At 49.8% G+C, this 21,691-nt stretch overlaps 1 protein-coding gene across 8 annotated transcripts in view; it reads left to right on the forward strand.

Moving 5' to 3' along the window:
• Positions 1 to 21,691, forward strand: part of TENM2 (teneurin transmembrane protein 2) — a 610,087-nt gene that overhangs the window by 507,341 nt on the left and 81,055 nt on the right. For all 8 annotated transcript variants that reach the window (XM_045185001.2, XM_045185002.2, XM_045185000.2 and 5 more), the window contains one exon: positions 9,227 to 9,373. In XM_045185001.2, coding sequence (XP_045040936.2) covers positions 9,227 to 9,373 — 147 coding nt within the window. The remainder of the gene's footprint in view (positions 1 to 9,226; positions 9,374 to 21,691) is intronic.

Below are 21,691 nucleotides of genomic sequence, written 5' to 3' on the forward strand. Positions count from 1 at the left end.
GCCCATCACAGAGCGGCAGGCGCAGAGAGACGTCTATAGGAGGCTTGCTCTTATTGTTGTCATTATAGTAAAAGCTTCCTAAAATCCATAATTACAGGCCTGGGGCAGATTCTTTGCCCTTTTTCGAAACATCTACAAGAAACAAACATTTTAGTGATTTCCTTACATTTCCTAAAGTTGTGCTTCAAAGAGCAACAACAAAAAATATACGGCAATTTATCGTGGGCCTGATTTCACGCTAGGTAAAAGAGAGCCGGCGGCCCCGCGGTAAGTAACGAGTCCGTGCCCACAGGCCTCCTAGGGGTTATTTGTATTCTTATGACCCTCCCATGGCTATAAGGATGCTCAACGGGTGTAGAAATTGGATGGTTAAAAATAACAAATAAGAAATCAAAGTCGTGCCTTTGTCCCTATTTCCATACGCGGTAGGTTCCTCATTCATTATCTGCTGGACAGCTGTGGGAATAGCAGCACCAGGTACAACTTGATTATCCTCCAGAAACCAAATTAAACCATTGGGCTTCCTTGTTACAGTCGCCTGTGCCTTTGTGTAACACTCATCACCCTCTTACACCACCAGCACGCCTCTCTCCCATCTGTTTGGGCCCTCTGTTCTGCCTCTTCCAGGTAGAAGGTGTTGGCTTCTTACAAGCTGAAAGGCAGAGACATGCTCCAGTTCTAGTCCATGGTGCTGTCATCCACTGGGTTTGGACCCTGTGCCACAACCAGCCGTTCCTTTGCTTGGGGACATGTCATCCAGCCAGAGATGTGGGGGTGTGGCCAATGGGAAACTTTTTGTTTCCCCTGGCTGCCAATTCAAGAGCACAGGGAAGCAGCAGAAACACCACGTGGTTTATTTATATGTTCATTCAACAAGTGTCTGTAACGCCAGGCCCAGGGCGGGCGCTGGGAAAGCAGCATAGACGGCAGAGTCGAAGTCTCTGCCCATGGGGTGCTTAGCGGCCCTGGGAAGGTGGACACTAAACCGCTGGTTCTCAACCTCAGCATTACAAAGGGATCTGCTGGGGAGCTCAAAAAATAAATATGGATGCTCGGGTCCATCCTCAGAGGTTGCAATTTAATTGGGGTGCAGCCTAGCACCGGGATTGCTCAAGGCTCCCGGGCGAGTGTAATGTGCAGCCACGCTGAGACCCGTGGCTTTAAACAAAGCATGAGCTAGAATATTGGGGAGTGCTGCAGCAGGTGTCGGGGGTGCCATGGAACCACGTCATGGGGCAGGAAGGCCAGCTGGCAGGCAGGGGAGCCTTCCCTGAGCAAATGCTGGCTGAGCCCGGGATGCCTGGCTTCAGCCAAAGAGAGTACAGGGAGCGGAGTTTAGGAAGAGGGCTCTGTAAAAGCCAAGAGAAAACAGACTCCGGCTATGTTCTCGAACACAGCAGGGCAGGGAGGCCGAAGGTCAGAGAGCAGAGCCTGGAAGTGACAGGAGGTGAGAAGGAGAGAACTGGACAGTGCCGGATAATGCAGAGCCTTTTGAGGCTGTTTTAAAAATTTAGGACTTAATCCTGAAGTCATGGTTCTCACAAGGAGATGACATCTGAATTCCTCCCCACTTGTGGCTTTTTAAAATGCAGATCTCCAGGCCCCACCCCTGGGGGTGCTGATTCAGTGCCTCAGAGACGGAGCCCAAGAATGTGCATTTGTGACAGTTTCCCACTTTGAGAAGCACTGCTCTGATCTAACAACATGATGGGGAGCCCTGACCAGTGTGCCTCAGTGGGTTGGCATTGTCCCTCAAAGCCAAAGGTCGTTGGTTTGATTCCCGGTCAGGGCCCATGCGAGAGACAACCAATCAATGTTTCTCTCCCATATTCGATGTTTATCCCCCTCTCTTTCTCCCTCCCTTCCCTTTTCTCTAAAAATAAATAAAAATATTTTTTTTAAAAAAATAAGTAACTAAATAATGAAGACGTGGGAGGGAGCCCTGGTGTGTTCTCAGCGGGGGTCAGCGCAGGCTGCAGGGTCTGTGCTATAGCTGAGCGGTAACGTTCTCCCCTCCCTAGCCCGCGATGTGGAATAGAGAGGGGACGTTCCGAGGGGTTGGGGGGGAAGCAGGCTCCCCCGACGGAAAGCCCAGGCTGGGGTTGGACCCCAGTGCTGCAGGTGGTCATGGTTCAGCCTGAGTTCGTGGACAAACTGACAGGGGCTTTCCCTCCCAGACGAGCTAGTCCCCGTTACTACTGCCCAAAACGCTCAGCTTCCTTCCCCATGAGCTTCTATTAAAAAAAAAAAAAGTATTAATAAGAGCTTGATGCACCCAAAGAGTAAAATATAAGGCATGTCTTTCTTTCCCCTTTTTCCAAAATGTGGAAGGATTGCTTTCATTACTCTTTTCAAGTTCATTTTTTCTGAGGCCAGGGCTAAGCCAGCCGCTTTCCTTCTCCCAGGCAGACAGAATTGATGCTGATCAGTGAGAATCCAGGTGCATCCAGGAAACGTGCAGAGTAGACAGCTGGGTCCAAATTTATACCACCTGCGGAGGCTCTGCCGTTTCCGCCGCTGCTGGGGTGGCGGGGCAGGGTTTCTGCTTGCAGAGCAGAAGACCAAGCAGCAGACCATGGGAAGGCTCACTGGCCTTCCCAGCCCGCCTGCCCCAGCATCCCTCGTACCTGCTTCTATGCAAGCCCTTAAAGACATCAGATGCTGTTGGAACAGACAGACACATCTGTCTCTAGACTTTCAGTGTCTTTTCTACCCAAGAGGGGACAGCTGTTCAAGCTCAGGTTCGTGACTGAGTGTCCGTGCGAATGTGTGCCTGGGCACAGAGGCCCGGCACGGGTCAGCAAGACAGGCACACCTGCCGTTTTCCGGGGGCCAGAATGCCTCTTTGGCGGCCAGTCTTCTAAAATTAGTTGGAGTTTCCCCCAGAGTGTCTCGAAGCACTGCTGCTTAGTATAAATGGCCACCGAACCCCTGATGATCCCTGGTCCCCAACACCTCAGCTGTTTTCAACTCTAAAGAGCTCTGAGTGCAGTGGCAGGTTCTGCTGCGTAGTTCTGATATGTGGCTGCTCCTCGGTTCCAATAACGCACAGCTCTCAGAAAACAGCGGGGGGAGAGGGAGTTCCCTAATTAAGTTAACGTGCAAAAGCACAATTCTGCCCAAGAGAAGAGGCCACCATCTATCCTACCTTGGTGGTGGGAGCGAGGAGTTCCCAGGATGTGATGCAGTCACCCACTGAGGACACCCAAGAAACCTCCCATTTTTTTTTAAACTTGAAGTAGGATAGGCTGTTGTTCTTTTCCTGATCTGGTGGTGTGGCAAAGAGAAATGGCCTGCATTTCAACTATGCATGGAAGGAAAAGCCTGCCACACATTATAACATTTGTAATAGCAACGATCACAAGCAAGTGCTACTATCTGTTGAGCATTTGCAATGGTCCAAGCTCCGTGCTAAAAATCTTTGCCTTTGTCATTTCATTGAACCTTTCTGGCATCTGATGAAGTACATCATCATCCCTGTTAATTTATTTATTCAACACACATCTATTGCCTGTTATGTGACAACTATTTTTCTAGACCCCGAGGATGTCTCAAAGAACAAAAGGAGCAAAAATCCCAGCCTTCGTGCTATTCCGTTGGGAGGGACAATAAATACAGTGAATTAGCAAGATGTATGATTTTACAAACTGCAGTCAGGGGTGAGTCGACCAGCGTAAGATCACATGGAAAGCAAGGAACACACCTAGGTTTTAATCCCAGAATTCTCTGACTCCATACAAGGTTAAAGTTTTCCCTCAATCCAAAAAAAACCCTCCACGGGGGTTTAATCCAGGACACAGCGACTGCCCCTGGGGTTTGTGGAACCATGCAGGAGCAGCTCGCTTCTCTGGCTTCCCTCGTCGTCAGTCTTCATTTACACACCGCCTGGTTTGTGTTTACACTTGCTTTTCCATCTGGGTGGGCTGTGGCCTCTCCGCTTTCCTGAGGTGTGCTTCATGTTGAACGTGAACACGCTGCTTCTCTTTCCATAGCCCTCGTACAGCATTAGCCACTTACTTCTACCTCTAAATTGCTGCACATGGCAGAACATTTCTTGATGCTTTTTTAGAAAAGCCTTTTATGGTAATTATAGCTTTCTTCAAGTGCATTTATGCTCCCCTTTTTACTGTGCTGTAGACATTATTTTGCTCACACCTCATTTTTGTTAGGGCAAAAGCCTGCCTACCTAGTAACTGTGTCGATGGAGTGGGAGTGGGGGGAGATAATGTTTGAAATTTTATGTGGAGGAAAAGTCTTGGAAACTATTCCATTCCCGCTCTGCCGAAGTCATTGGAGATGCCGATTTCAGTCAGAAGTCATCCATTCATTCACCCATTCCCCCGACTAGTTATTGAGTACCGGCAATCCAAGAGTAAACGACACAGACGTGGTCTCTGCCCCGACAGGGTGACATCATAGCAGGAAGCCTGGGGCAGCTGCTCAGTAGTACACGGCACAGTTCTAGGGGCACCGTTCCAATTGTTGCTAATGATGCTGTGAACATTTATTACAACAGTTTTCCAGTGGATAACACAGTAAAATGTCTTAAGGAAGGGCCGCGACGTGGGCTAGCAAGTACCATATATTGCCGTGTGTAATGCACACATTTTTGCCCACGTGTTTGAGGGAGAAATAAGGATGCACATTATACATGGGTATAATGATTATATACCGCGGGTATGATAATCCCACGTATAGTGTACACAAAATGTGGGTGCACATCATTCACAGCAAAATACGGGGTATCAAGGAGGTGTCTGACCACGGCGATACAGCGCAGTAGCTAGGATGACAAAGGACAGGATAAAGGCACTGTGACAGGTGTGACTAACCCAGATTTGAGAGCTTTGGAAAGGCTTCCTGGAGGTGAGTTCTGAGTGGGAGTCTGAAGGATGGACTGAAGTTAGGCAGACGAGGAAGGAGAAAGGAAAGGCCCAGTGGCTTCCATTAGACCGAAGCCTACACTGGTACTGAGACAGGCTGACGTGGTGAGAACCCGGTCGTGTAAGATCTGTAAGGCGGGTGCAGGACCTCAGACGTCACTCTGGGGTCAGCAGAAAGCTGTGGAATGTTTTCAGCAGCGTCAAGAATAGAGAGAAATGGGTCATGGTGCCGGGCTGGTGGTTTGCCGAGAGTGCAGAGCAGCGAGGAGGGTGGCTTGGGTTAATGTGGTAGCACCAGGGGTGGGGGTGGCGGGAGGGTTCTGGAGACATTTAGGAGGAAGGACAGCTAGGACTTCTTCTCACTAAGAAGAAAGTGCTGTAGGACTTGGTTGTCTAGTAGATGCCCAAGATGAGAGAGCTGGGGGCTGGGGGGGGGGTGTAATCAAGAATGACTCCAAGGTTTCAGTCCTGGGCAGGGGGATCCCTGGAGGAGCCATTCACTGGTCACGGGATCAGAGTGTAGGGGGAAGGAAGGCAAAGAGGTTGAATTCTGTTGAGTTGGAGATTCTTGGGAGTGAACAGATGGAGATGTTGAGATGCTACTTGGAGTCCAGGTCTGGAGTTGAAAATTCAGGAATCATCTGAATACAAGGGTGTGTTTGGATTTGTTTGGTTTTGATCCCGAATTTCTGCGGCAACTCCAGTTTTTGGTAATGCGAATAGCCTGCCGACCCAGTGACTCTGCTGATGGATTTTCTTTCCCAATGGTTGGGATTTTGTGTGTAGAAAAGGTTGGCAGTGGCTCCATTTCCACTCTTCCAAAGTCATTGGAAGCATAGCAGAAGAAACCCAAGGTACCACCTATGCACTTGAAAGTTCTTTCTGGAAATTTCTCTCTCCTTAACTTTGAGAAGGAGGCCACACTATGGTCTCAGGACTCTCAGGAGAGTCGGTAGAGAAGGGCCAGGCTGAAATAATTGAGCACTACCGTTAGCTTTCCATTCATCAAGCACCTACTCAGTGCTTCACATGATGCCAGGCCCTGGATCCAACAGCGAATAAGGAAGCCTCGGGCCCCCCGGAGCTTTAGGTCTGGGCCAGGGCTTCCCAGCCTCTGCACTAGTGGCCTGCAGGCCTGCATCACTCTTTGTTAGGGAAGGTGCCCTGTGCATTGTAGGATGTCCAGCATCAGCATCCTCCTGAAGTGGTGACAGTCAAAAACACCCCCAGACATTGCCAAATGCCCCTTGGCGGGAACAATGAGGGGGTGGGGTGTTTCTCAGTTGAGTATGACTGGTCTAGGGTCACGGTAGAATGAATACGGGCCCCAAGTACGACCCCATAAGCCCAATCCAACTCCAGCTACGGGATCTTCTCCAGAGAAAAGCCGCCATCCGATACCCATTTGCCCTCCAGACTAATTACTTCCTTCATTTTGTTTTTCCTGAAGCAGAAGCTGGCTTTGCACTTTAAAAACACAACGCGTCACCTCCTCCTCAGAAGGCCACCAGCAGAATGAACTTGTGCTGGGGGTAGCTTGGGGTTGCCTAGCAACGCCAGGCACCTACCAAGGCTGCTTTCTTCCTCTTCAAGCTAAAAGCAAAGTCCTGTCCATTAATTCCCAGCTGCCCTGAAACTTCTCAGAGATTTGCCAGCTTCCTACTGTTCGTGTTTTCATCTTCCTCATATGATATGGAGAAAACCCGCTACTGTGGTCTGTTTATCTCACTTCAGTTGGTCGGGAAAGAAAAAAAAAATCAAGAGAGAGAGAGAGAGAAAGGGGAAAAAAGCCTCATTCAATCTAGGCGCCTACATATTTGGAGTGCATATCTCTGACTGGCATGCTAGTGTTCTTCGTAGATTTAAATTTTGTGTAGTGGACGTGGGTTTCCTACACAATAAGGCTTCTCTTGAGACTTTGGGCATTGAGACCTCAAAGCGGCTAAGTAACAAAGCATATATAATAGATGGCACGCTGAGCAAATGTAGGTAGGTCTGTCATTTAGTGTATTCTCTGTGATCCATCCCCCAGAACTCCACAGTAGAAATTGTAAAGCTGGAGGTGGCTGGAGGTTGGGAATATTCTCTTTTCCTTGAGAACCTGTGAAATGTCCCTTGGGCTTTTCCTACAGAGTTCCATTTTGCTCCTGTCATTTCTCTGAAACTGGGGGTGGCTTCCCCTTCCCAGTGCTGTCACAGTATGAACAGAAGGATGTCACCGGTTTTCCAGGCAGGGCCGCAGTCACCTCTGGGGTACGGAAAGAAATAACAGTGTGCCTCTGGGCTTTGGGAGGGTCGTGCAAACACAGGGGCTTCTTCTGCATCCTGGGTTTCGTGCAGGGGGTGCCGCAAAAGACAAGGTTCCCTGCGACCTTGATTCTCTCTCAGAGACTTCCCCCCGCAGAGCTTCTCTCTGTCGCTTGCCCTGGTCCTTCCAGTCCTGACCCGGGCTATGCTGGGAAAGGAGGGGAGGGAGGAAGCACTGAGGAGTGAAACCTCTTAAAGAAGTAAATTTCACTTTAATTTCAGACCCTCCAGACCTTTCTGCTTAGGAGGAGTCCTTTAAATTCCCACCGCTGCCCCATGCACACGTTCGTTCTCCTGTAGGGTGCTCGGGAGGAGAGAGAACAAAATGCCAGGTGAAGGCCTCTGGAATGCCTAAGATTTGGGCCAGAAAGGCTTCAAATCAACTACCCCCATCATTACAGAGCTCCTCCCCACTCTGCCATGGCCCGCTGCACCCTGTACTTTGTGATTTTAAAAGAGAGTTTTGAAAAAGAGACAGAGATGGAGATAGAGATGGCAGCCGACGTAGAGCTGGAATTAGAAAGACGGGGACAGATACTCAGGCGAGTTATTTTCTGGGGACAATGGAATTAATGGTCATTTGGGGCATATACCTGAAATAAGAAAACATACCTACATTGCACAACTCTGTAAATTCATTTTACACATCACTGCATTGTACACTTAAAGCAGGTCCATTTAATGGTATGTAAATTATGCCTCAATAAAGCTGTTAAAAGAAAAAAAATTTTTTAAACATATCTAGGGATTCTTGCCAGCAAGTAGGTTTTGCAAGTGTGGCCACATCCTTCCAATTCTGTGTGTCTCCCTACATCTTACAAAGGGCTGTGGGGGCTCTGCTGGGGCACTTCCCTTCTCTCACTAGTGCCCCGCTCCCCCACACCCCTCTCCTTCTTTTCCCCCTCAGGCTCTGTCTGAGGAGGCTGAGGTCAGGAGAGTGGTGTGGCCCTTGTTTTGGGTGCTGGGGCCATTGTTTAGGGAATTAGGTAGGCCAGCGATTTTTAAACCAGCGTGTCAGAAGAATTTTTAAAACATGCAATTCCTGATATTTGCTCAGGGGCACTGACGTCTTTGTCCTTTAGATTGTCAAACTCAAAAAATGATACCAGCCAACACAACAATTGCTGTCCAGTGTGAATGAATCAAAATTACACCTATTTTTTGTCAGTTTAGCAAAAAACCTATTTTGGGGTATGCCACAGAATTTTAGTAATTGGTTTATGTGTGCCATGAGATGAAAAAGGTTGGAAATGGCTGGGGTAGGCTGCTGATTCCACCCATTCCCCCCAAAAGAAAAGAAAACCACCAAGTGAGAGTGACTCGAACCCACTGCCTTCCCAGGCACACCTACAACCCTCTGCCTCCTCCCAACTCCCGGCACTCAGCCCCTCCTCCTCCTCCTGCACAGCCCTCAGATCCTGCGGTATTTTTAAATCATGCCATAAATAGGTTGAGTGATAAGCAGCCAACATTTTTAAATGCCCCTTAAAACTAAATATTACCGAAATATGAAAATAGCCCAGCAGTTCTTGGCCATAAGAAACCCGTGATAATCATATATAAATTTATCTTTAAAATTCTGAAAGATGGAGGGTACTTTGGCACCATCCTGGATTGATAGGGAATGTTCTCTCTTCTGCAGAAGACACTTCTAAAGGGGAAAAAAAAATGAAATAGATACATATTTTTTTGAGGTAGCATCAGTCCTGAGCCAGTGGCTGGAAATAACAGCCTCGTTAGTCCTGTTGTAAGCTCAGAGCTAGTGTAGTTTTCTGGAATGTTCCCCCACATTGGGAAGGTTGCCTCAGACCCCGAACACCAGGTCAGTGCCATTGGAGAGCCCCTGCGTCTGGGACCCCACTTTGTCTTGCAACTGCATGCATTGCTTGTTTCCCCGACTCTCCAAGGCAGGCACAGGCCCCACTTTGAGGCCGGCCCAGCGGCTGCCTGTGACCTCGCTCCCCTGTGCATGGCTCCCCGCTGCCCCAGCTCGGCCTTGCGTCCCTCCTTCTCATCCTCTCCATTTCTCCAACCAGATGGCTGCCCCGATCTGTGCAACGGCAATGGGAGATGCACACTGGGTCAGAACAGCTGGCAGTGTGTCTGCCAGACCGGCTGGAGAGGGCCCGGATGCAACGTTGCCATGGAAACCTCCTGCGCTGACAACAAGGATAATGAGGGAGGTGAGCAAGCGTCTTCTAATTCCCAGCCCCTCAAGAGCAGAGCGTTGCATATAGGCGGTCGTCATGAGTCATTTTTTTTTCCTGAAAGATCTCCCCTATCCTATTGTCAAACGTTGTCGTAACATTTCCTCTGAGGCACATGCAGCGTCCTTGGGCCAACGGGGGCTTCTGGAGACATGGGCTGGAGGCATGGGGTTTGGATTCTCAAGTACATGGCGTACAGAAGGGTGGCTGGGCCCTGGCTCTGCCTTTGGGTGACCGTTCCTGCCAGAACCTGAAGGGCTGGGAGTAACAATGTATGCCCCCCGCTGTGCGGAGATGTTACTGGACGATGCATCCTTTAGACAGTACTTGGGGGTGTCACTTTATGGATGAGAAGACTGAGGTCTAGAGAGTGGTTCAGTATCTTTTTGAAGATAACTCAGTCACCAGGGTAACTTTGGGACTAAACCCAGTTCTGAGGCCAGAATCAACGTTCTAACCAGGGGTCGGCAAACCACAGCCTGCAGGCCAAATCCGGCCCAGGGCCTGCTTTTTTGTTCGGGCCTGTGAGCTAAAAAGGGCTTTTATATGTTTAATGGTTGGCATGGGGGCGTCTAAGGAAGAATAAAATTTCATGATACGTGAATGCTATGTGGCTGCTTTCACCCTGGAAGGCAGCAGGCAGTAGCTGGACTGAGACCACCCGGCTGACAAAGCCTGAGATATTTTTCTCTCTGGCCGCTTACAGGGAAGGCTTGCCGACCCCTGTTTTACTTAACCTCTGGGCCAGATTTTCCCGTTATTCCCTGATGGAGTGCTAAAATTCTGGCTGTAAATGGGATTGTGGTAGCATTTGGACTGCCTCATTTCCCAAGAATTCCATGCCACGTTCCCCCAAAATGTTAGCACAGGGGTGGGATCCACCCCCGCCCGAATTGTTCCACGCGTCGAATATGTGATTTAACAAAAGTGTATCTGCTCCTGCTACATGCTGACCACTGCACACTGGGGGTGTCAGCCCCTGCCCTCAGGGCCCGGGGGGGTCAGCTTCAACGGTGTCCAGGGTGAGATGCAGCCCGTCCGCGTGATGGCTGGAAGTGTGAGACACTCTATTTTTCTATTTCCTCATCTTCTCAATAGACATTGTGCAGTTTCCATAGTCTGTTATTGCTGTCGTACCAGTGTGTAACTTGTAAATAAACACATGTACACACACGGATAGGAGTGCACCAATCAGGAAAGATTTAGAGACCTGATGTAGCTCACAGAGCTCCCATTCATTCATTTACCTTCCTGAGCCAACAGAGAAGGCACTTAAATTCATTCTTTTTCAAGGGTGAGAGTCAAAATCGCACTCCTCTTTCTGGGAAGGTTCGCTGCGCTTGTGCCGGTCCCTGGTGATTTCCCCGAGCACAGCAGTTGCTAACACATCAGCTCCTTCCACACCCAGAAAGAAATGCTGCCCTGGCTCCCTTCCCCGTTGTGGGGAGTCAGCAGTTGAACGCCTAACACGTGGCTGAAATGCTGCACTTGGGGAGGGAGACCCAGCCTCCCCAAGAAGCCTTGTGCAGCCCACCTCGCTCTGCCAGCCCTGCCCCTGGCCCAGGCTCCCACCGAGAGAGAAAACCAAGTCCCAAAGCAGCAGCCCAGCAGGAGGAGGTGCATCAGGCACTCTCAGACCACCCAGCGGGCACAGGTCAGAGTCCCTCCGGGCAAGGTGGAGGCAGAACGTCAGAAAGGCAGGGCGTAAAGGCAAATGAGGCAGTGATTATGCTAAAGACAATAATGGCCTTGTTATGGGAACTATTAAAGTGAACCTCCCAAGAAAGTAATTAACCACCAGGAAAAAAAAAAAAGAAAAGGCCCTGAGCCCTGTTTATAAAAAGAAACTCAGTTAATTCCGAGTTGCTCATGTCAGGTGAGATGTAGACACGAATTCTTTCACCTGGCATAAGCAATTCACAATTAACTGGGTTCTTTTTGGGGAGGAGATTCCTCTGTGTAGAGTATCCTTTTTATGGCTAATTACTTCCCTAGGAGGTGTGCTAAGCACTTTGCTGTTTATTGGTAAATATTAAAGTTACTCCTCATCTACTCCAGATCCAATCCTGCAGCACACTAATTGTATTGCTTGTTTTCTGTGTGTGGGGGGTGTGGGGGGGGGTAGGGGTAGGAGCTCTTCCCCAGGCTCTGGCCTGCTTTGGGGGTTCTCAGGAAGGGCTCTGCAGGTTTGTAAACCTGGCTGTGGGTCAGAGAAGCACCCAGGTAGCTGCAAGGAACGCAGGCCTTGGAAGCCTCAGGAATACGGAAAATAAGAGAGCTCTCTTCCCAAGTGAGCTGGGAGAGACGAATCATTTTTCAATCTAGAAACACTCTACGTTAAAATATATCTCTCAGTTTAAAGGGATAGATATAGGTACAAATACAAATGTAGATATTGAGGCCCTGGATGGCCTTTTTCAACCTGGTGACCCTCCAGGAGAGAATTGAGCCCTACTAATTCTGAACCTTGAGCTGACAGCCAAACCGCCTAGAGGGCTCTGTTAAACACGGATTGCTAAACCCCTTCCCCCAAAGTTTCTTAGCCCACAGATCTGGGGTAAGATACAAGAATTTGAATGTCGAGTAAATTTCCGGGCAATGCCCATTCAAGCTCTTTCTGAGAACCACTACTGGACTAAGATATCTATTACATGGAATGAATTAACTTCCCCCCTATGCATCTAGAATGGTACCAGCTATGTACCTTCCTTGGACGACTTGAGAAAATTTTCACTCAAATATTTTCTGTAGTCTGTGGCGCTAAGATGAGAAACCCTGCTGGAAAAAGCTGCCTTGGAGCATCCCACAGAGACTGCTTATGTTGCTTCCCTACCTCCTTTCTCCCATCACTTCCAAAGGCTCTCAACACCCCCAGCCACGTGCCCGCTCACTTAACCTCAGAAAGCTGTGGCTGCTTCGGAAGGGGCAAGCTTTACCTGTCACGGCCCCTAAAAAAAAGGAGAAACGGTTCAGACAGACATGCCGGCAAGCAGACTGTCTTTTTTAATAGTGAGAGATCTTCACGTGAACTGTTCACCCCAATTTGAAAAAGAGGAGACTCAAAGAAATATTTTTGCTTACAGAAGACAAATACCAGCTCATTAAAGTCTGAGAATACACACAGCATGTGCATGGAGTGGCAGGCGAATAATATTTAATTATCACCACCAAGACGGAGGTGTGAGATGTGGTTCATCACGGCCACGGGCAGGAGGAAGGGTGTGGATTTCCTCTAAAAGTGGGAGCTGTGAGGTGGAGAGGTGTTGTTAGACCGTCTGGCCTGGAAAGACAGTCCCTACTCCTTCCCTGCACCCCTTTATCACCCTGCACTTTGAGTCAGGAGCCCCAGCCCTCTTTCTATACAAAGCCCAATTGCTATGTTTCAAGCCAGTCTGGCAGTCTGACGCTCCCATGGAATCCTATCAGATGCCCTTCCCAGTCTGCAGATGGAGGCCTGGAGGTCGAGGGGGATAGGAGAGAGCCCTTCCTAAGCTGAGCTTGTTCACAAATCACCATTGCTTCACATGCCTTCTTATCACACTAGGAGCTGCCTTTGTTCCCCTCTGTTCTGCTCCCACCCAGCACTGAAATTAGACCTTTTCTTCCTTCTCCCATCACTTCCTTGGCTCCTGAATCGCTGGCACTGTAAGTTCACATGGTCAAGAGCCTATGATGGAAGTTGGTTTTTGTCACTTCCACAAGTCACTTTGCTCCTCTCCGTCTCAGTTTTCTTGTCTGTAAAATAGGCCGATGATGCCGCCCCCAATGGGTGGGTGTGACGTCTCGGTGAGAAAATGCACACGATACAGTGCACAAGGTCCCTGGCTCATAGGACACCTTTGCACGTTGGTGGCTGCTAGCTTCACCAGTATTAGTATTAATGTTATTTTCTAGAACAAAATGCTGACTCCACATAGATGGAGCCCAACCAGTAGCTTCCCCACAGCATGTAACCGCTGAGGTTCTTTCTCATTAGTGCTCATCAAACTTCGGCGTTGCAAAACCACCCTGCGGAGTTTGCTTCATATTTAGATTTCCAGACCCCGCCTCTCGGGTTCTAACTTACTAATCAGACACGGAATCTAGGAATCTGCCTGTTGACCAAGCACCTCAGAGAATTTGCATGCAAGTGGTCTGCAGACCATGTTTTGAGAAAAACTTGTTTAAACAATGGTTTCTGTCCTGGCCAGTATGGCTCACTTGGTTGGAGCATTGTCCTATAAACTGAAAGGTTGTGGGTTCAATTCCCAGTCAGGGCACATGCCTGGGTTGCGGGCCAGGTCCCTGGTTGGGGCGCATGCAAGAGGCGACAGATTAATGTTTCTCTCTCACATCGATGTTTCTCTTCCTCTCTTCCTCCTGTCCCCTCTCTAAAGACACACAAATAAAATATTTTTTAAAAATCAATAAGCACATCCTCAGGTGAGGATTAAAAAAAAAAAGAGCCCAGTTGTTTCCCCTGAATGGGCCAACCCAGCCCCATATCATAGGCCTAGCCCCAAATGTCTACCCCTCAAGTTCCCAGAACATAGGAGTAAAGTGAATAAAGAGGGATTTTATTTCAAGTGGAAGTGAATAATTGAAAAACTGTGAACTATTTTCGTGTTTACTTCCTGAGTAATTAACTTTAGTATATTTTAAAAGTGCTCTGTATTCCTAGTTGGAGAGGTGCCTGATGTTTGTTTCCATATTTAAAAAGCCTTTAACACTCTGTCATGAGGTGGGTGGAATCCGTCCACCCCTCTATGCATCCATCCATCCATCCATCCATCCATGCACTAGCTCTTCGTTCATGGTTTAGCAAACATTCGTTGAGAGTTTACTGAATGTTAGACGTTGGAAATAGGCCTTAGGAAATACTAAAACAAATAGGACATGTGTCCACAAAGAGCTCACATCCACCTAAAAAGATAACATGTATAGACATGATGCTGCTGTTATTGCTAGAATCCTGTGTGTGAGGTGTGACGGGAGTGAAACCCCTTAGTTCAGTAGGAGTGTAAAGAAGCGAGTGTCAGGGAGTGGGGGTGTCAGAGGTCCATCGTGATGTTGAGCCCGGGATCTTCAGTCCAGGCTGTCTCCCCAGAGGGCCCTCGAACGCAGAGATCTGTGTGAGCAGTCATCCCTGGTGAGGACCCTTCTGTCCACCAGCAGCTTCTACATTTCTCTCCCTGAATTAAGGACTCCACTCACACTGCTCTCCAGAACAGCATTTCCCAGCCCACCTCCCTCTGCGAGGCTTGCTTCCTCATTCTGCTCCAAAGGAAGCTGCCTCGGGTTCAGAGATGCGGATGCTGGCCTGAGCTCCGGGCACTCCAGCCAGGTCTAAATGAGGAGAAATAACACTGGAGTCTGTCCAAAGCACTTGGAACAGACGAAACCCTCCCCTCGCCACTGCCTCCTCCTTTCTCCCCCACCCCATCCCATAACCATCCAAATTGGTTTGACATGATTCAGGGATGCTATTCCGGCATTTATCTCAACGGTTAATTAATAACTCACCTTGTCTGTACATTGAGCAGAGCCAAGCTCAGGACTTCAGGGACTTCGGAAGAGTTATGGTTCGCGGGTCCAAATGATCTCATTTCTTCCTCCAATGAGAGAGAAAGCTTGGTGGACCCATTGTAAATGCCTTGACTAATGTGTGCAAATCATGCTGATGAATTGGTTAGGTGGGGGACATCTTAAAAGAGCAACATTGCTCTATTAATTGGGTTGGATTGAGGATCCCCCTCACAGTCCAAAGACCTTGTGGCAAATGTAGCTGGAGTCATAAACAGAGTCCCCGATTAGCTCCCAGAGAGGAAAGCAATTTATCTAATGCTGCGGAAGAGAACTTGGCCTTGAGGCCACTACCAGCTGGCCAGACGCTGGTCTCTCTTCTTTGAGAGGGAAGCAGAATGAGCCCCACCTGAAATCCTAGTGGACCACATGGTAATAAGGTGTGGAAAGTTTTCTGGATCTTTCAGTTGAAAGAAGATCTTTGATTTTCTGGGCTAATTGACTAGGGAACCTTCTGTTCAAGAAACTAAGGGTAGAAGTTCAGTTTTGTTTTATTCTATTGAGGTTTGAAACAATAGCATCCATTTATCTTTGCATATAAGCACTATAACCAGTAAGACTTCTGAGGGCGTGCCTGCCCCGAGCTGTGTACGGAGCTTAGTGCACACCAGGGTAGCGGGACCAGGCAGCTGACGTGCCTCTCTGCTGTGCTCCACCTGCACCCTCCCTTTCTCCCCACAGCAACCAGAGGGAGAGGTTGAAATTGTAAATCAGATCATTCCATGCCCTCAGAGGGTTTCCCATGCAGTTAGAGTCAAAATCAAGTGTTTCCCCTTGGCCTAGAGGGGATGCATCCTCTGCCTTCTCTCCCACCTGTCCCCACCACCTTCTCTCTCACCTGTCCCCACCTCCTTCTCTCTCACCTGTCCCCACCACCTCCTCTCTCACCTGTCCCCACCACCCTCCTCTCTCACCTGTCCCCACCACCTTCTCTCTCACCTGTCCCCACCACCTCCTCTCTCACCTGTCCCCACCACCCTCCTCTCTCACCTGTCCCCACCACCCTCCTCTCTCACCTGTCCCCACTACCCTCCTCTCTCACCTATCCCCACCACCTCCTCTCTCACCTGTCCCCACTACCCTCCTCTCTCACCTATCCCCACCACCTCCTCTCTCACCTGTCCCCACCACCCTCCTCTCTCACCTGTCCCCACCACCTTCTCTCTCACCTGTCCCCACCACCTTCTCTCTCACCTGTCCCCACCACCCTCCTCTCTCACCTGTCCCTACCACCATCCTCTCTCACCTATCCCCACCACCCTCCACAGCAGCTCTGCTCATCCACTCTGGCCCGCCTCCTGCTCTTGCACATGCTAAGCACATCTAAGGCCATAAATGCTTTGACCTTGGCATTTTGTGTGGCTCCTTCTAGTCATTCTCAGTTCTCAGCTCAAACACCCGCTCCCCAAAGAGACCTGTCTGGACCTGTAAAGTCCCCCTTTGTCTCTCTCCCGTCACAATAATGTCACACTGCTGGCCTAGGCCCTCTGTCTGTCTTGTATGTTGTCTGTTTCTTCACACCAGACACAAGTTCTGGGAGTCTCTCACATCACAGGTTTTCCAGTTCACAGATAAGGAAGAAGATAACATCCAAAATAGGCCTTTCAGCTAACCACTAGGCTATACCGCATAGCAACGTCAAAGCCAACTTCTCATTTCTTCTAAAACGCTAACGGAATTTGGGACCTGGGTCTGAAGAACATTCAGACAAGTTCATAATCAGTATTATTACAAAGAGGCCTCGGGAAAGATTGCCTCAAAGATCAGACTTTCCCACTGAAAACCTTTTCACAGTAAATTTATTTGCCCATGCAATTTGTTTTTAAAAAAGTAAAAAGTGTTTAAAGTTTATGAGTTTACCTAACATAGTGCCTTCAGTATTTTCTAATCAAGTATTTAGTAGTGTAAATCGTTATTAAGTGTCTCTTAAGAGATTATATTTTTCCCCTGATTAGATGACAAATCAAATATTCATCATAAAATTATGATTAAGATGCATAATCTACAAAAACAATGAATAATGGAAATCACTGTGGACTCACTTTAGGGAATTAGAGGGTCAACACACACACTGAGCCGGAGGCCGAGAGGTAACATTGCTACGATGACGGTGTTTTGCTGGGGCCGGAGAAACTACCTCGCAGGCCACAGGTGCCCTCTCGGTTTCCGTGACCAGCACCCTGGTGCCGTGATTGGCTCTGTTGCTCCCGCAATCCTCCCCTTAGTTCAGTGGTTCTCTCCCAGGGCCAGTTTTGCTCTCCAGGACACATTGGCAACGACTGGAGATATTTTATGAGTCATTAGAGAAAGGCCAGGAGGAGGTGCTCCTGGCACCTAGTAGGCAGAGGCCCAGCAGGCTGCTAAGTGTCTTACATGCACGGGGCAGCCCCACAACAAAGAATGATCCAGCCCGAAATGTCAGTGATGCCGAGGTTGAGAAATCGGGGGCAGACGGTAACAGCTTCCAGGAACACATGGGAGGGGTCTGGATGGTCCTGGACCAGGGAGGGACCTCTGACTTGATGTCAAAGGGCATGAGGTCAGAGGCCTGATGCACATGGAGCACTTAGTAGGGGCCAGGCCTGTGCAGAGAGACGCTACCCACATTGCTCAGGTAAATCGAGACACTAGCCCACAAGAGCCCTGAGGGCCTCTTATCCTTCACCCAGAAGCAGAAACTAAGGCCCAGGGGGGTGAAGTGGCTTACCCAGGTCCCACGGCTACAACATACCCACGCCAGGGGTCAGAACCCAGGCCCAGAGCCCCCTTGGGGGCATTTCACAGCACCTGCGTGTCCAGCCCAGGATCAGAGCACAGCAAACTGGAGCACTTGGCACACTCAGCCCCTCAGAAACACCGATTCTGCAGCATTCTGGAAAATCGCATTTGCGTTAGCTTTTTTCCCTGGTTCTGGGGAATGCGATTTTGCCACAAAGTGCTTATGCGCTAGAATGCCAGGGGCTTGCAGGAGCAGTTGGACTTTAAATCACCAGGCATTCTCCGCAGCGCAGGGGGAGCAGCCGCCCAGGGCCTGTGCTCCTTCCTTCGACTTTCCATCTTCCCGGCCAAGAGCTCTGTGGGATTGGAGAGGGGCCAGCAACGTGTGGCCAAATGCGAATCTGAAGAAAACCACCAGGTATTCCCTCAAAGCTCTGTGCCCTGTGCTTGCCTCTGTCCCCACTCACAACAAAGACCAAACTTTTCCAAGGGAATTCCCTCCCTTTTCCAACCCTCGAGATGTGTCGGTGTTGATCTGCCCACCCCGTTTTCGGGAGCTCACTGAGGCCACATTGAGGGACACTACATTTTCTATGTATGGGATCATGAAGTCCAGGGTGTCAGAAAGGCCAAAATACAGAGTCTCCAGCAGCTACAAAGCCCAGAGAGGGAAAGCGGCTTCTTCAAGGCCAAAGAGCAGAGCAGGGCAGATCTGGGCTGGAGGCCTGGTCTCCTGGCTCTAAATCCCATACACTTTTCTCCAGGCCATGCTGCTCCCATGGGACCCAGCCACCTTCCAGGGGATGGGTGCCTGGTGTTCCTGGTTGGACTCGAGGTCTGTCTCTGACCCGGGACCCAGACGAGGATGCATTGTGGTAGCTGCGCCCCTGAGAGGGAGAGCCCTAGGTGAGCCTCACTCAGCTCACCCTAGTCCCAGCCCTGCTCAGGCCAAGAGGTGACAGTAAGGATAGGAAGTGACAGTAAGGACAGCCAGCACTTCCAAAACCAGCCACACTCTTGGACAGAGCCCTCCCAAGATCATTTATGCATCCAGCAAATACATGCCGAGCCTCTCTTGTGAATGAGTGAGACTCAAACTGTGCCCACAAAGAATCCATGGCCTGGTGGTGGGTGACACATATGTGAAACCAGCTGCTACCTTGGGGTCCATGGAAGAAGTAAGGCAAGGGACTATGGCAGCCCAGAGGACGGGTATCAGGCTTCCAGGCAGGTCAAGCAAGAGTTTTGAAAGCTACAAAGGAATTTGATAAGGAAAAAAGGGGAGGGCACTGTGGGCAAAGAAAAGGGCAAGGGCCTAGAGTGTGAATTTGGGGGCCTTTGGCAAGGTTAACGCTGCCACACTGCGTGGAATGTGGAGGAGGCTGAGGCTGCGAAAGCAGGTCTAGACAGACAGGGCATGGGCGCCGTGCTGGGCAGGATATAGTTTACCCCCAGGATTTGCTTTGCCTTCCTCTGTTATCATCTTTGGCTCTAAAATTGCATCCACACCTCTCCCCTCAGACAAAAGGCTGGTATATCTGCTTGAGTTATTACTTAACACGCATGCTCACAGCAGGAAAGAAAGAGTAGCCTTCCTTTGTGTTTCCTCCACTGTACGAGGGCATTCTCTCACAAGGCGGGGCGGGGTGGGGGGGGGGTGTCCAGGAGGGACAGCCTGGCAGTGTGGGAAAGAGGCTTTGGAGACGGGGGGCTCCAGGTTCATGTCCAGGTTCCTCCACCGATAAGCAGAGCCCTCTCTCTCAGAGCCTCAGTTTTATCCTCCATAAAGTGGGGCTCAGAATAGGGTGCTGTGAGGCTTAGATGATGCAACACACGTGGTTCTCGCGGGTCACTGGGCACCACCTCACCGGGAAGGTGTAACGCACAGCACGCGGGGCCCTGCTCCCTGAGTTTCTGATCTGGTGGGTCTGGCCTGGGGCCCAAGAATGTGCATTTCTAATGAGTGTCCAGATGATGCTGACTGTGAGAACCACTGACTTGGCACTATACATGCCATTTCAAGGGGAGCTCAAGTGCTTTCTCCAATGTGACAGCTCTGGGCTGCCTGATGGGGGCAGACAGGCCACAAGCTCTGCATCCTGAGGCAGCAGCAGCTGGACTGGCATGTGGGCCCTGGGAACGTCACTGGGCTCACTGAAGTCCTGCTGCAGAGACGGGGCTGTGGAGGGCGGCCCAGGGCTCCAACCTCCTGCGATCCACCCTTCTCTTTCAAGAGCTGCAGGAACAAAGGGCTTGTATGGAAGAGCGTGCTGGGGGTGAGGGGGGTGGTTGGTAGCTGGCCCTGGGATCTTGTCGTTGGTGACACTCACTGCTTCTCCCAATCCCTCTTTAGGTCAGCTGTGCCCTCACTGCTGAGTTCCTCAGGCTTTGGACTCAGGCTGACTTGCATAAATTCTGGCTCTGGGTCTTCCTCGCTTTGCTTCCTTGAACAAAGAACCTAATGCACCCAACAACCCCTGTTCCCTCATCTGTAAACTGGGAACAGCAACCCCAGCCTCAGAGGCCTGTTGCAAGGTTTGCCTAGAACATTAGTAGCAAGTGCCTTAATGCCACTTGATTTAAATGACAGCTCTAAGTATTAGTATCTCCCTCTATAATGTGACTCCGAGACTCTAAAAACACACACTGCCCCCAATCAGAAGCTCATCATATCTAATTAACATCATCTCATCATAACATTCCAAAATGAGAAATCCATCCTCTATCCCTGCTCTAATCGACCCCCTCAATCCCACACCCACCGCCTCTGGCTCGAGTGCAGTTTTTTTTGTTGTTTTTTAATAAGCCAACAATGGTTTATTAAACATTTCCACCTATTGGCCAGAGTTTTGTTTTACTTTTTTTGAAGATTTTAATTATTTACATTTAGAGTGAGAGGAAGGGAGGGAGACAGAGAGGGAGAGAGACATCAGTGTGCAAGAGAAACATCGATCAGTGGCCTCTCGCACGCCCCCAGCTGGGTACCTGGCCCGCAACCCAGGCATGTAGGATGACGCCCAACCCACTGGACCATGCCGGTCAGGGCTGAGTGCAGTTTTCCCTCAGATCACAACCCAGTGGCCCCCAGCCGGGTGGCTCACTGACACATTCTGTGTGGCCTGCATAGGGTTACAAAAATCTTTGAATTCGTTGCTGACCTTTAACAATAGAGGATTCTGTTTAAGCCACAAAGAACAGAGGAGCCAGCAAGGAGCTTGCCCCAAGTCAGCAGGGACACCCTGGATGGGAAGCTCCGTCCTCCTCATTCTATATAAATGTCTTGCTCATTCTCTCAGACCGGTTTTCTGAAATTAGTCATATGTCAGGTTTGCCAGAGAGTCCAAAAGGACATCCACAGAGTCCGGGAAGGAAAAGGGGACCCATGAAGAAGGCAGATGACAGGAAGGGACCCTGCAATCACCGGAGCAAACTTCCCCTCTCTTCTCTCTGCGACACTCACTCATAGATCACCCAGCACAGGGGGAGCAGGCCCAGGAAGAATACTCCAGCTCACCTGGGGCCCATCCCCCAAAGTTTGGTGCTCTGATGCGCCACACCCATGCCACCCACTTCCGGCCATGACCTGAGCAGTCATTCACAGAGTCTGCACATGGCACCCTGGTCCGTGCATGTTGTCACAAAGATCCGAGATGCACTGTTGTCTGGTCCCCCCAAACCTCTATTCCTAACTGTTAAGGCCATGGCTTCTTAATGTCTTTCCATCTCCACCAACTTTGCTGGGCTAGACTGTTAGTTCCCAGCTTCTATTCCACACAGAGCAGTCAGAAGAATCCTTTTGAAAGTCAGGTAATGCCGCACCCCTGTCCCAACCTTCCCAGAGCGTCTCACCTCCCACAGAATGGCGTCCAGGTGGCAAAATGGCCTCCTTTGCTCTGCATAAGAGGGTCTTTGCTTCCACTCTGATCTTATTTCCTCCCTGTCTTCCTCTCCCTCACCCAGCCCAGCATCCACCACCTTATTGTTCCTGTAACTCATATAATACACTCTCCCTCT

The sequence above is a fragment of the Desmodus rotundus genome, chromosome 6 (assembly GCF_022682495.2).
Source record: "Desmodus rotundus isolate HL8 chromosome 6, HLdesRot8A.1, whole genome shotgun sequence".
NCBI lineage: Eukaryota > Metazoa > Chordata > Mammalia > Chiroptera > Phyllostomidae > Desmodus > Desmodus rotundus.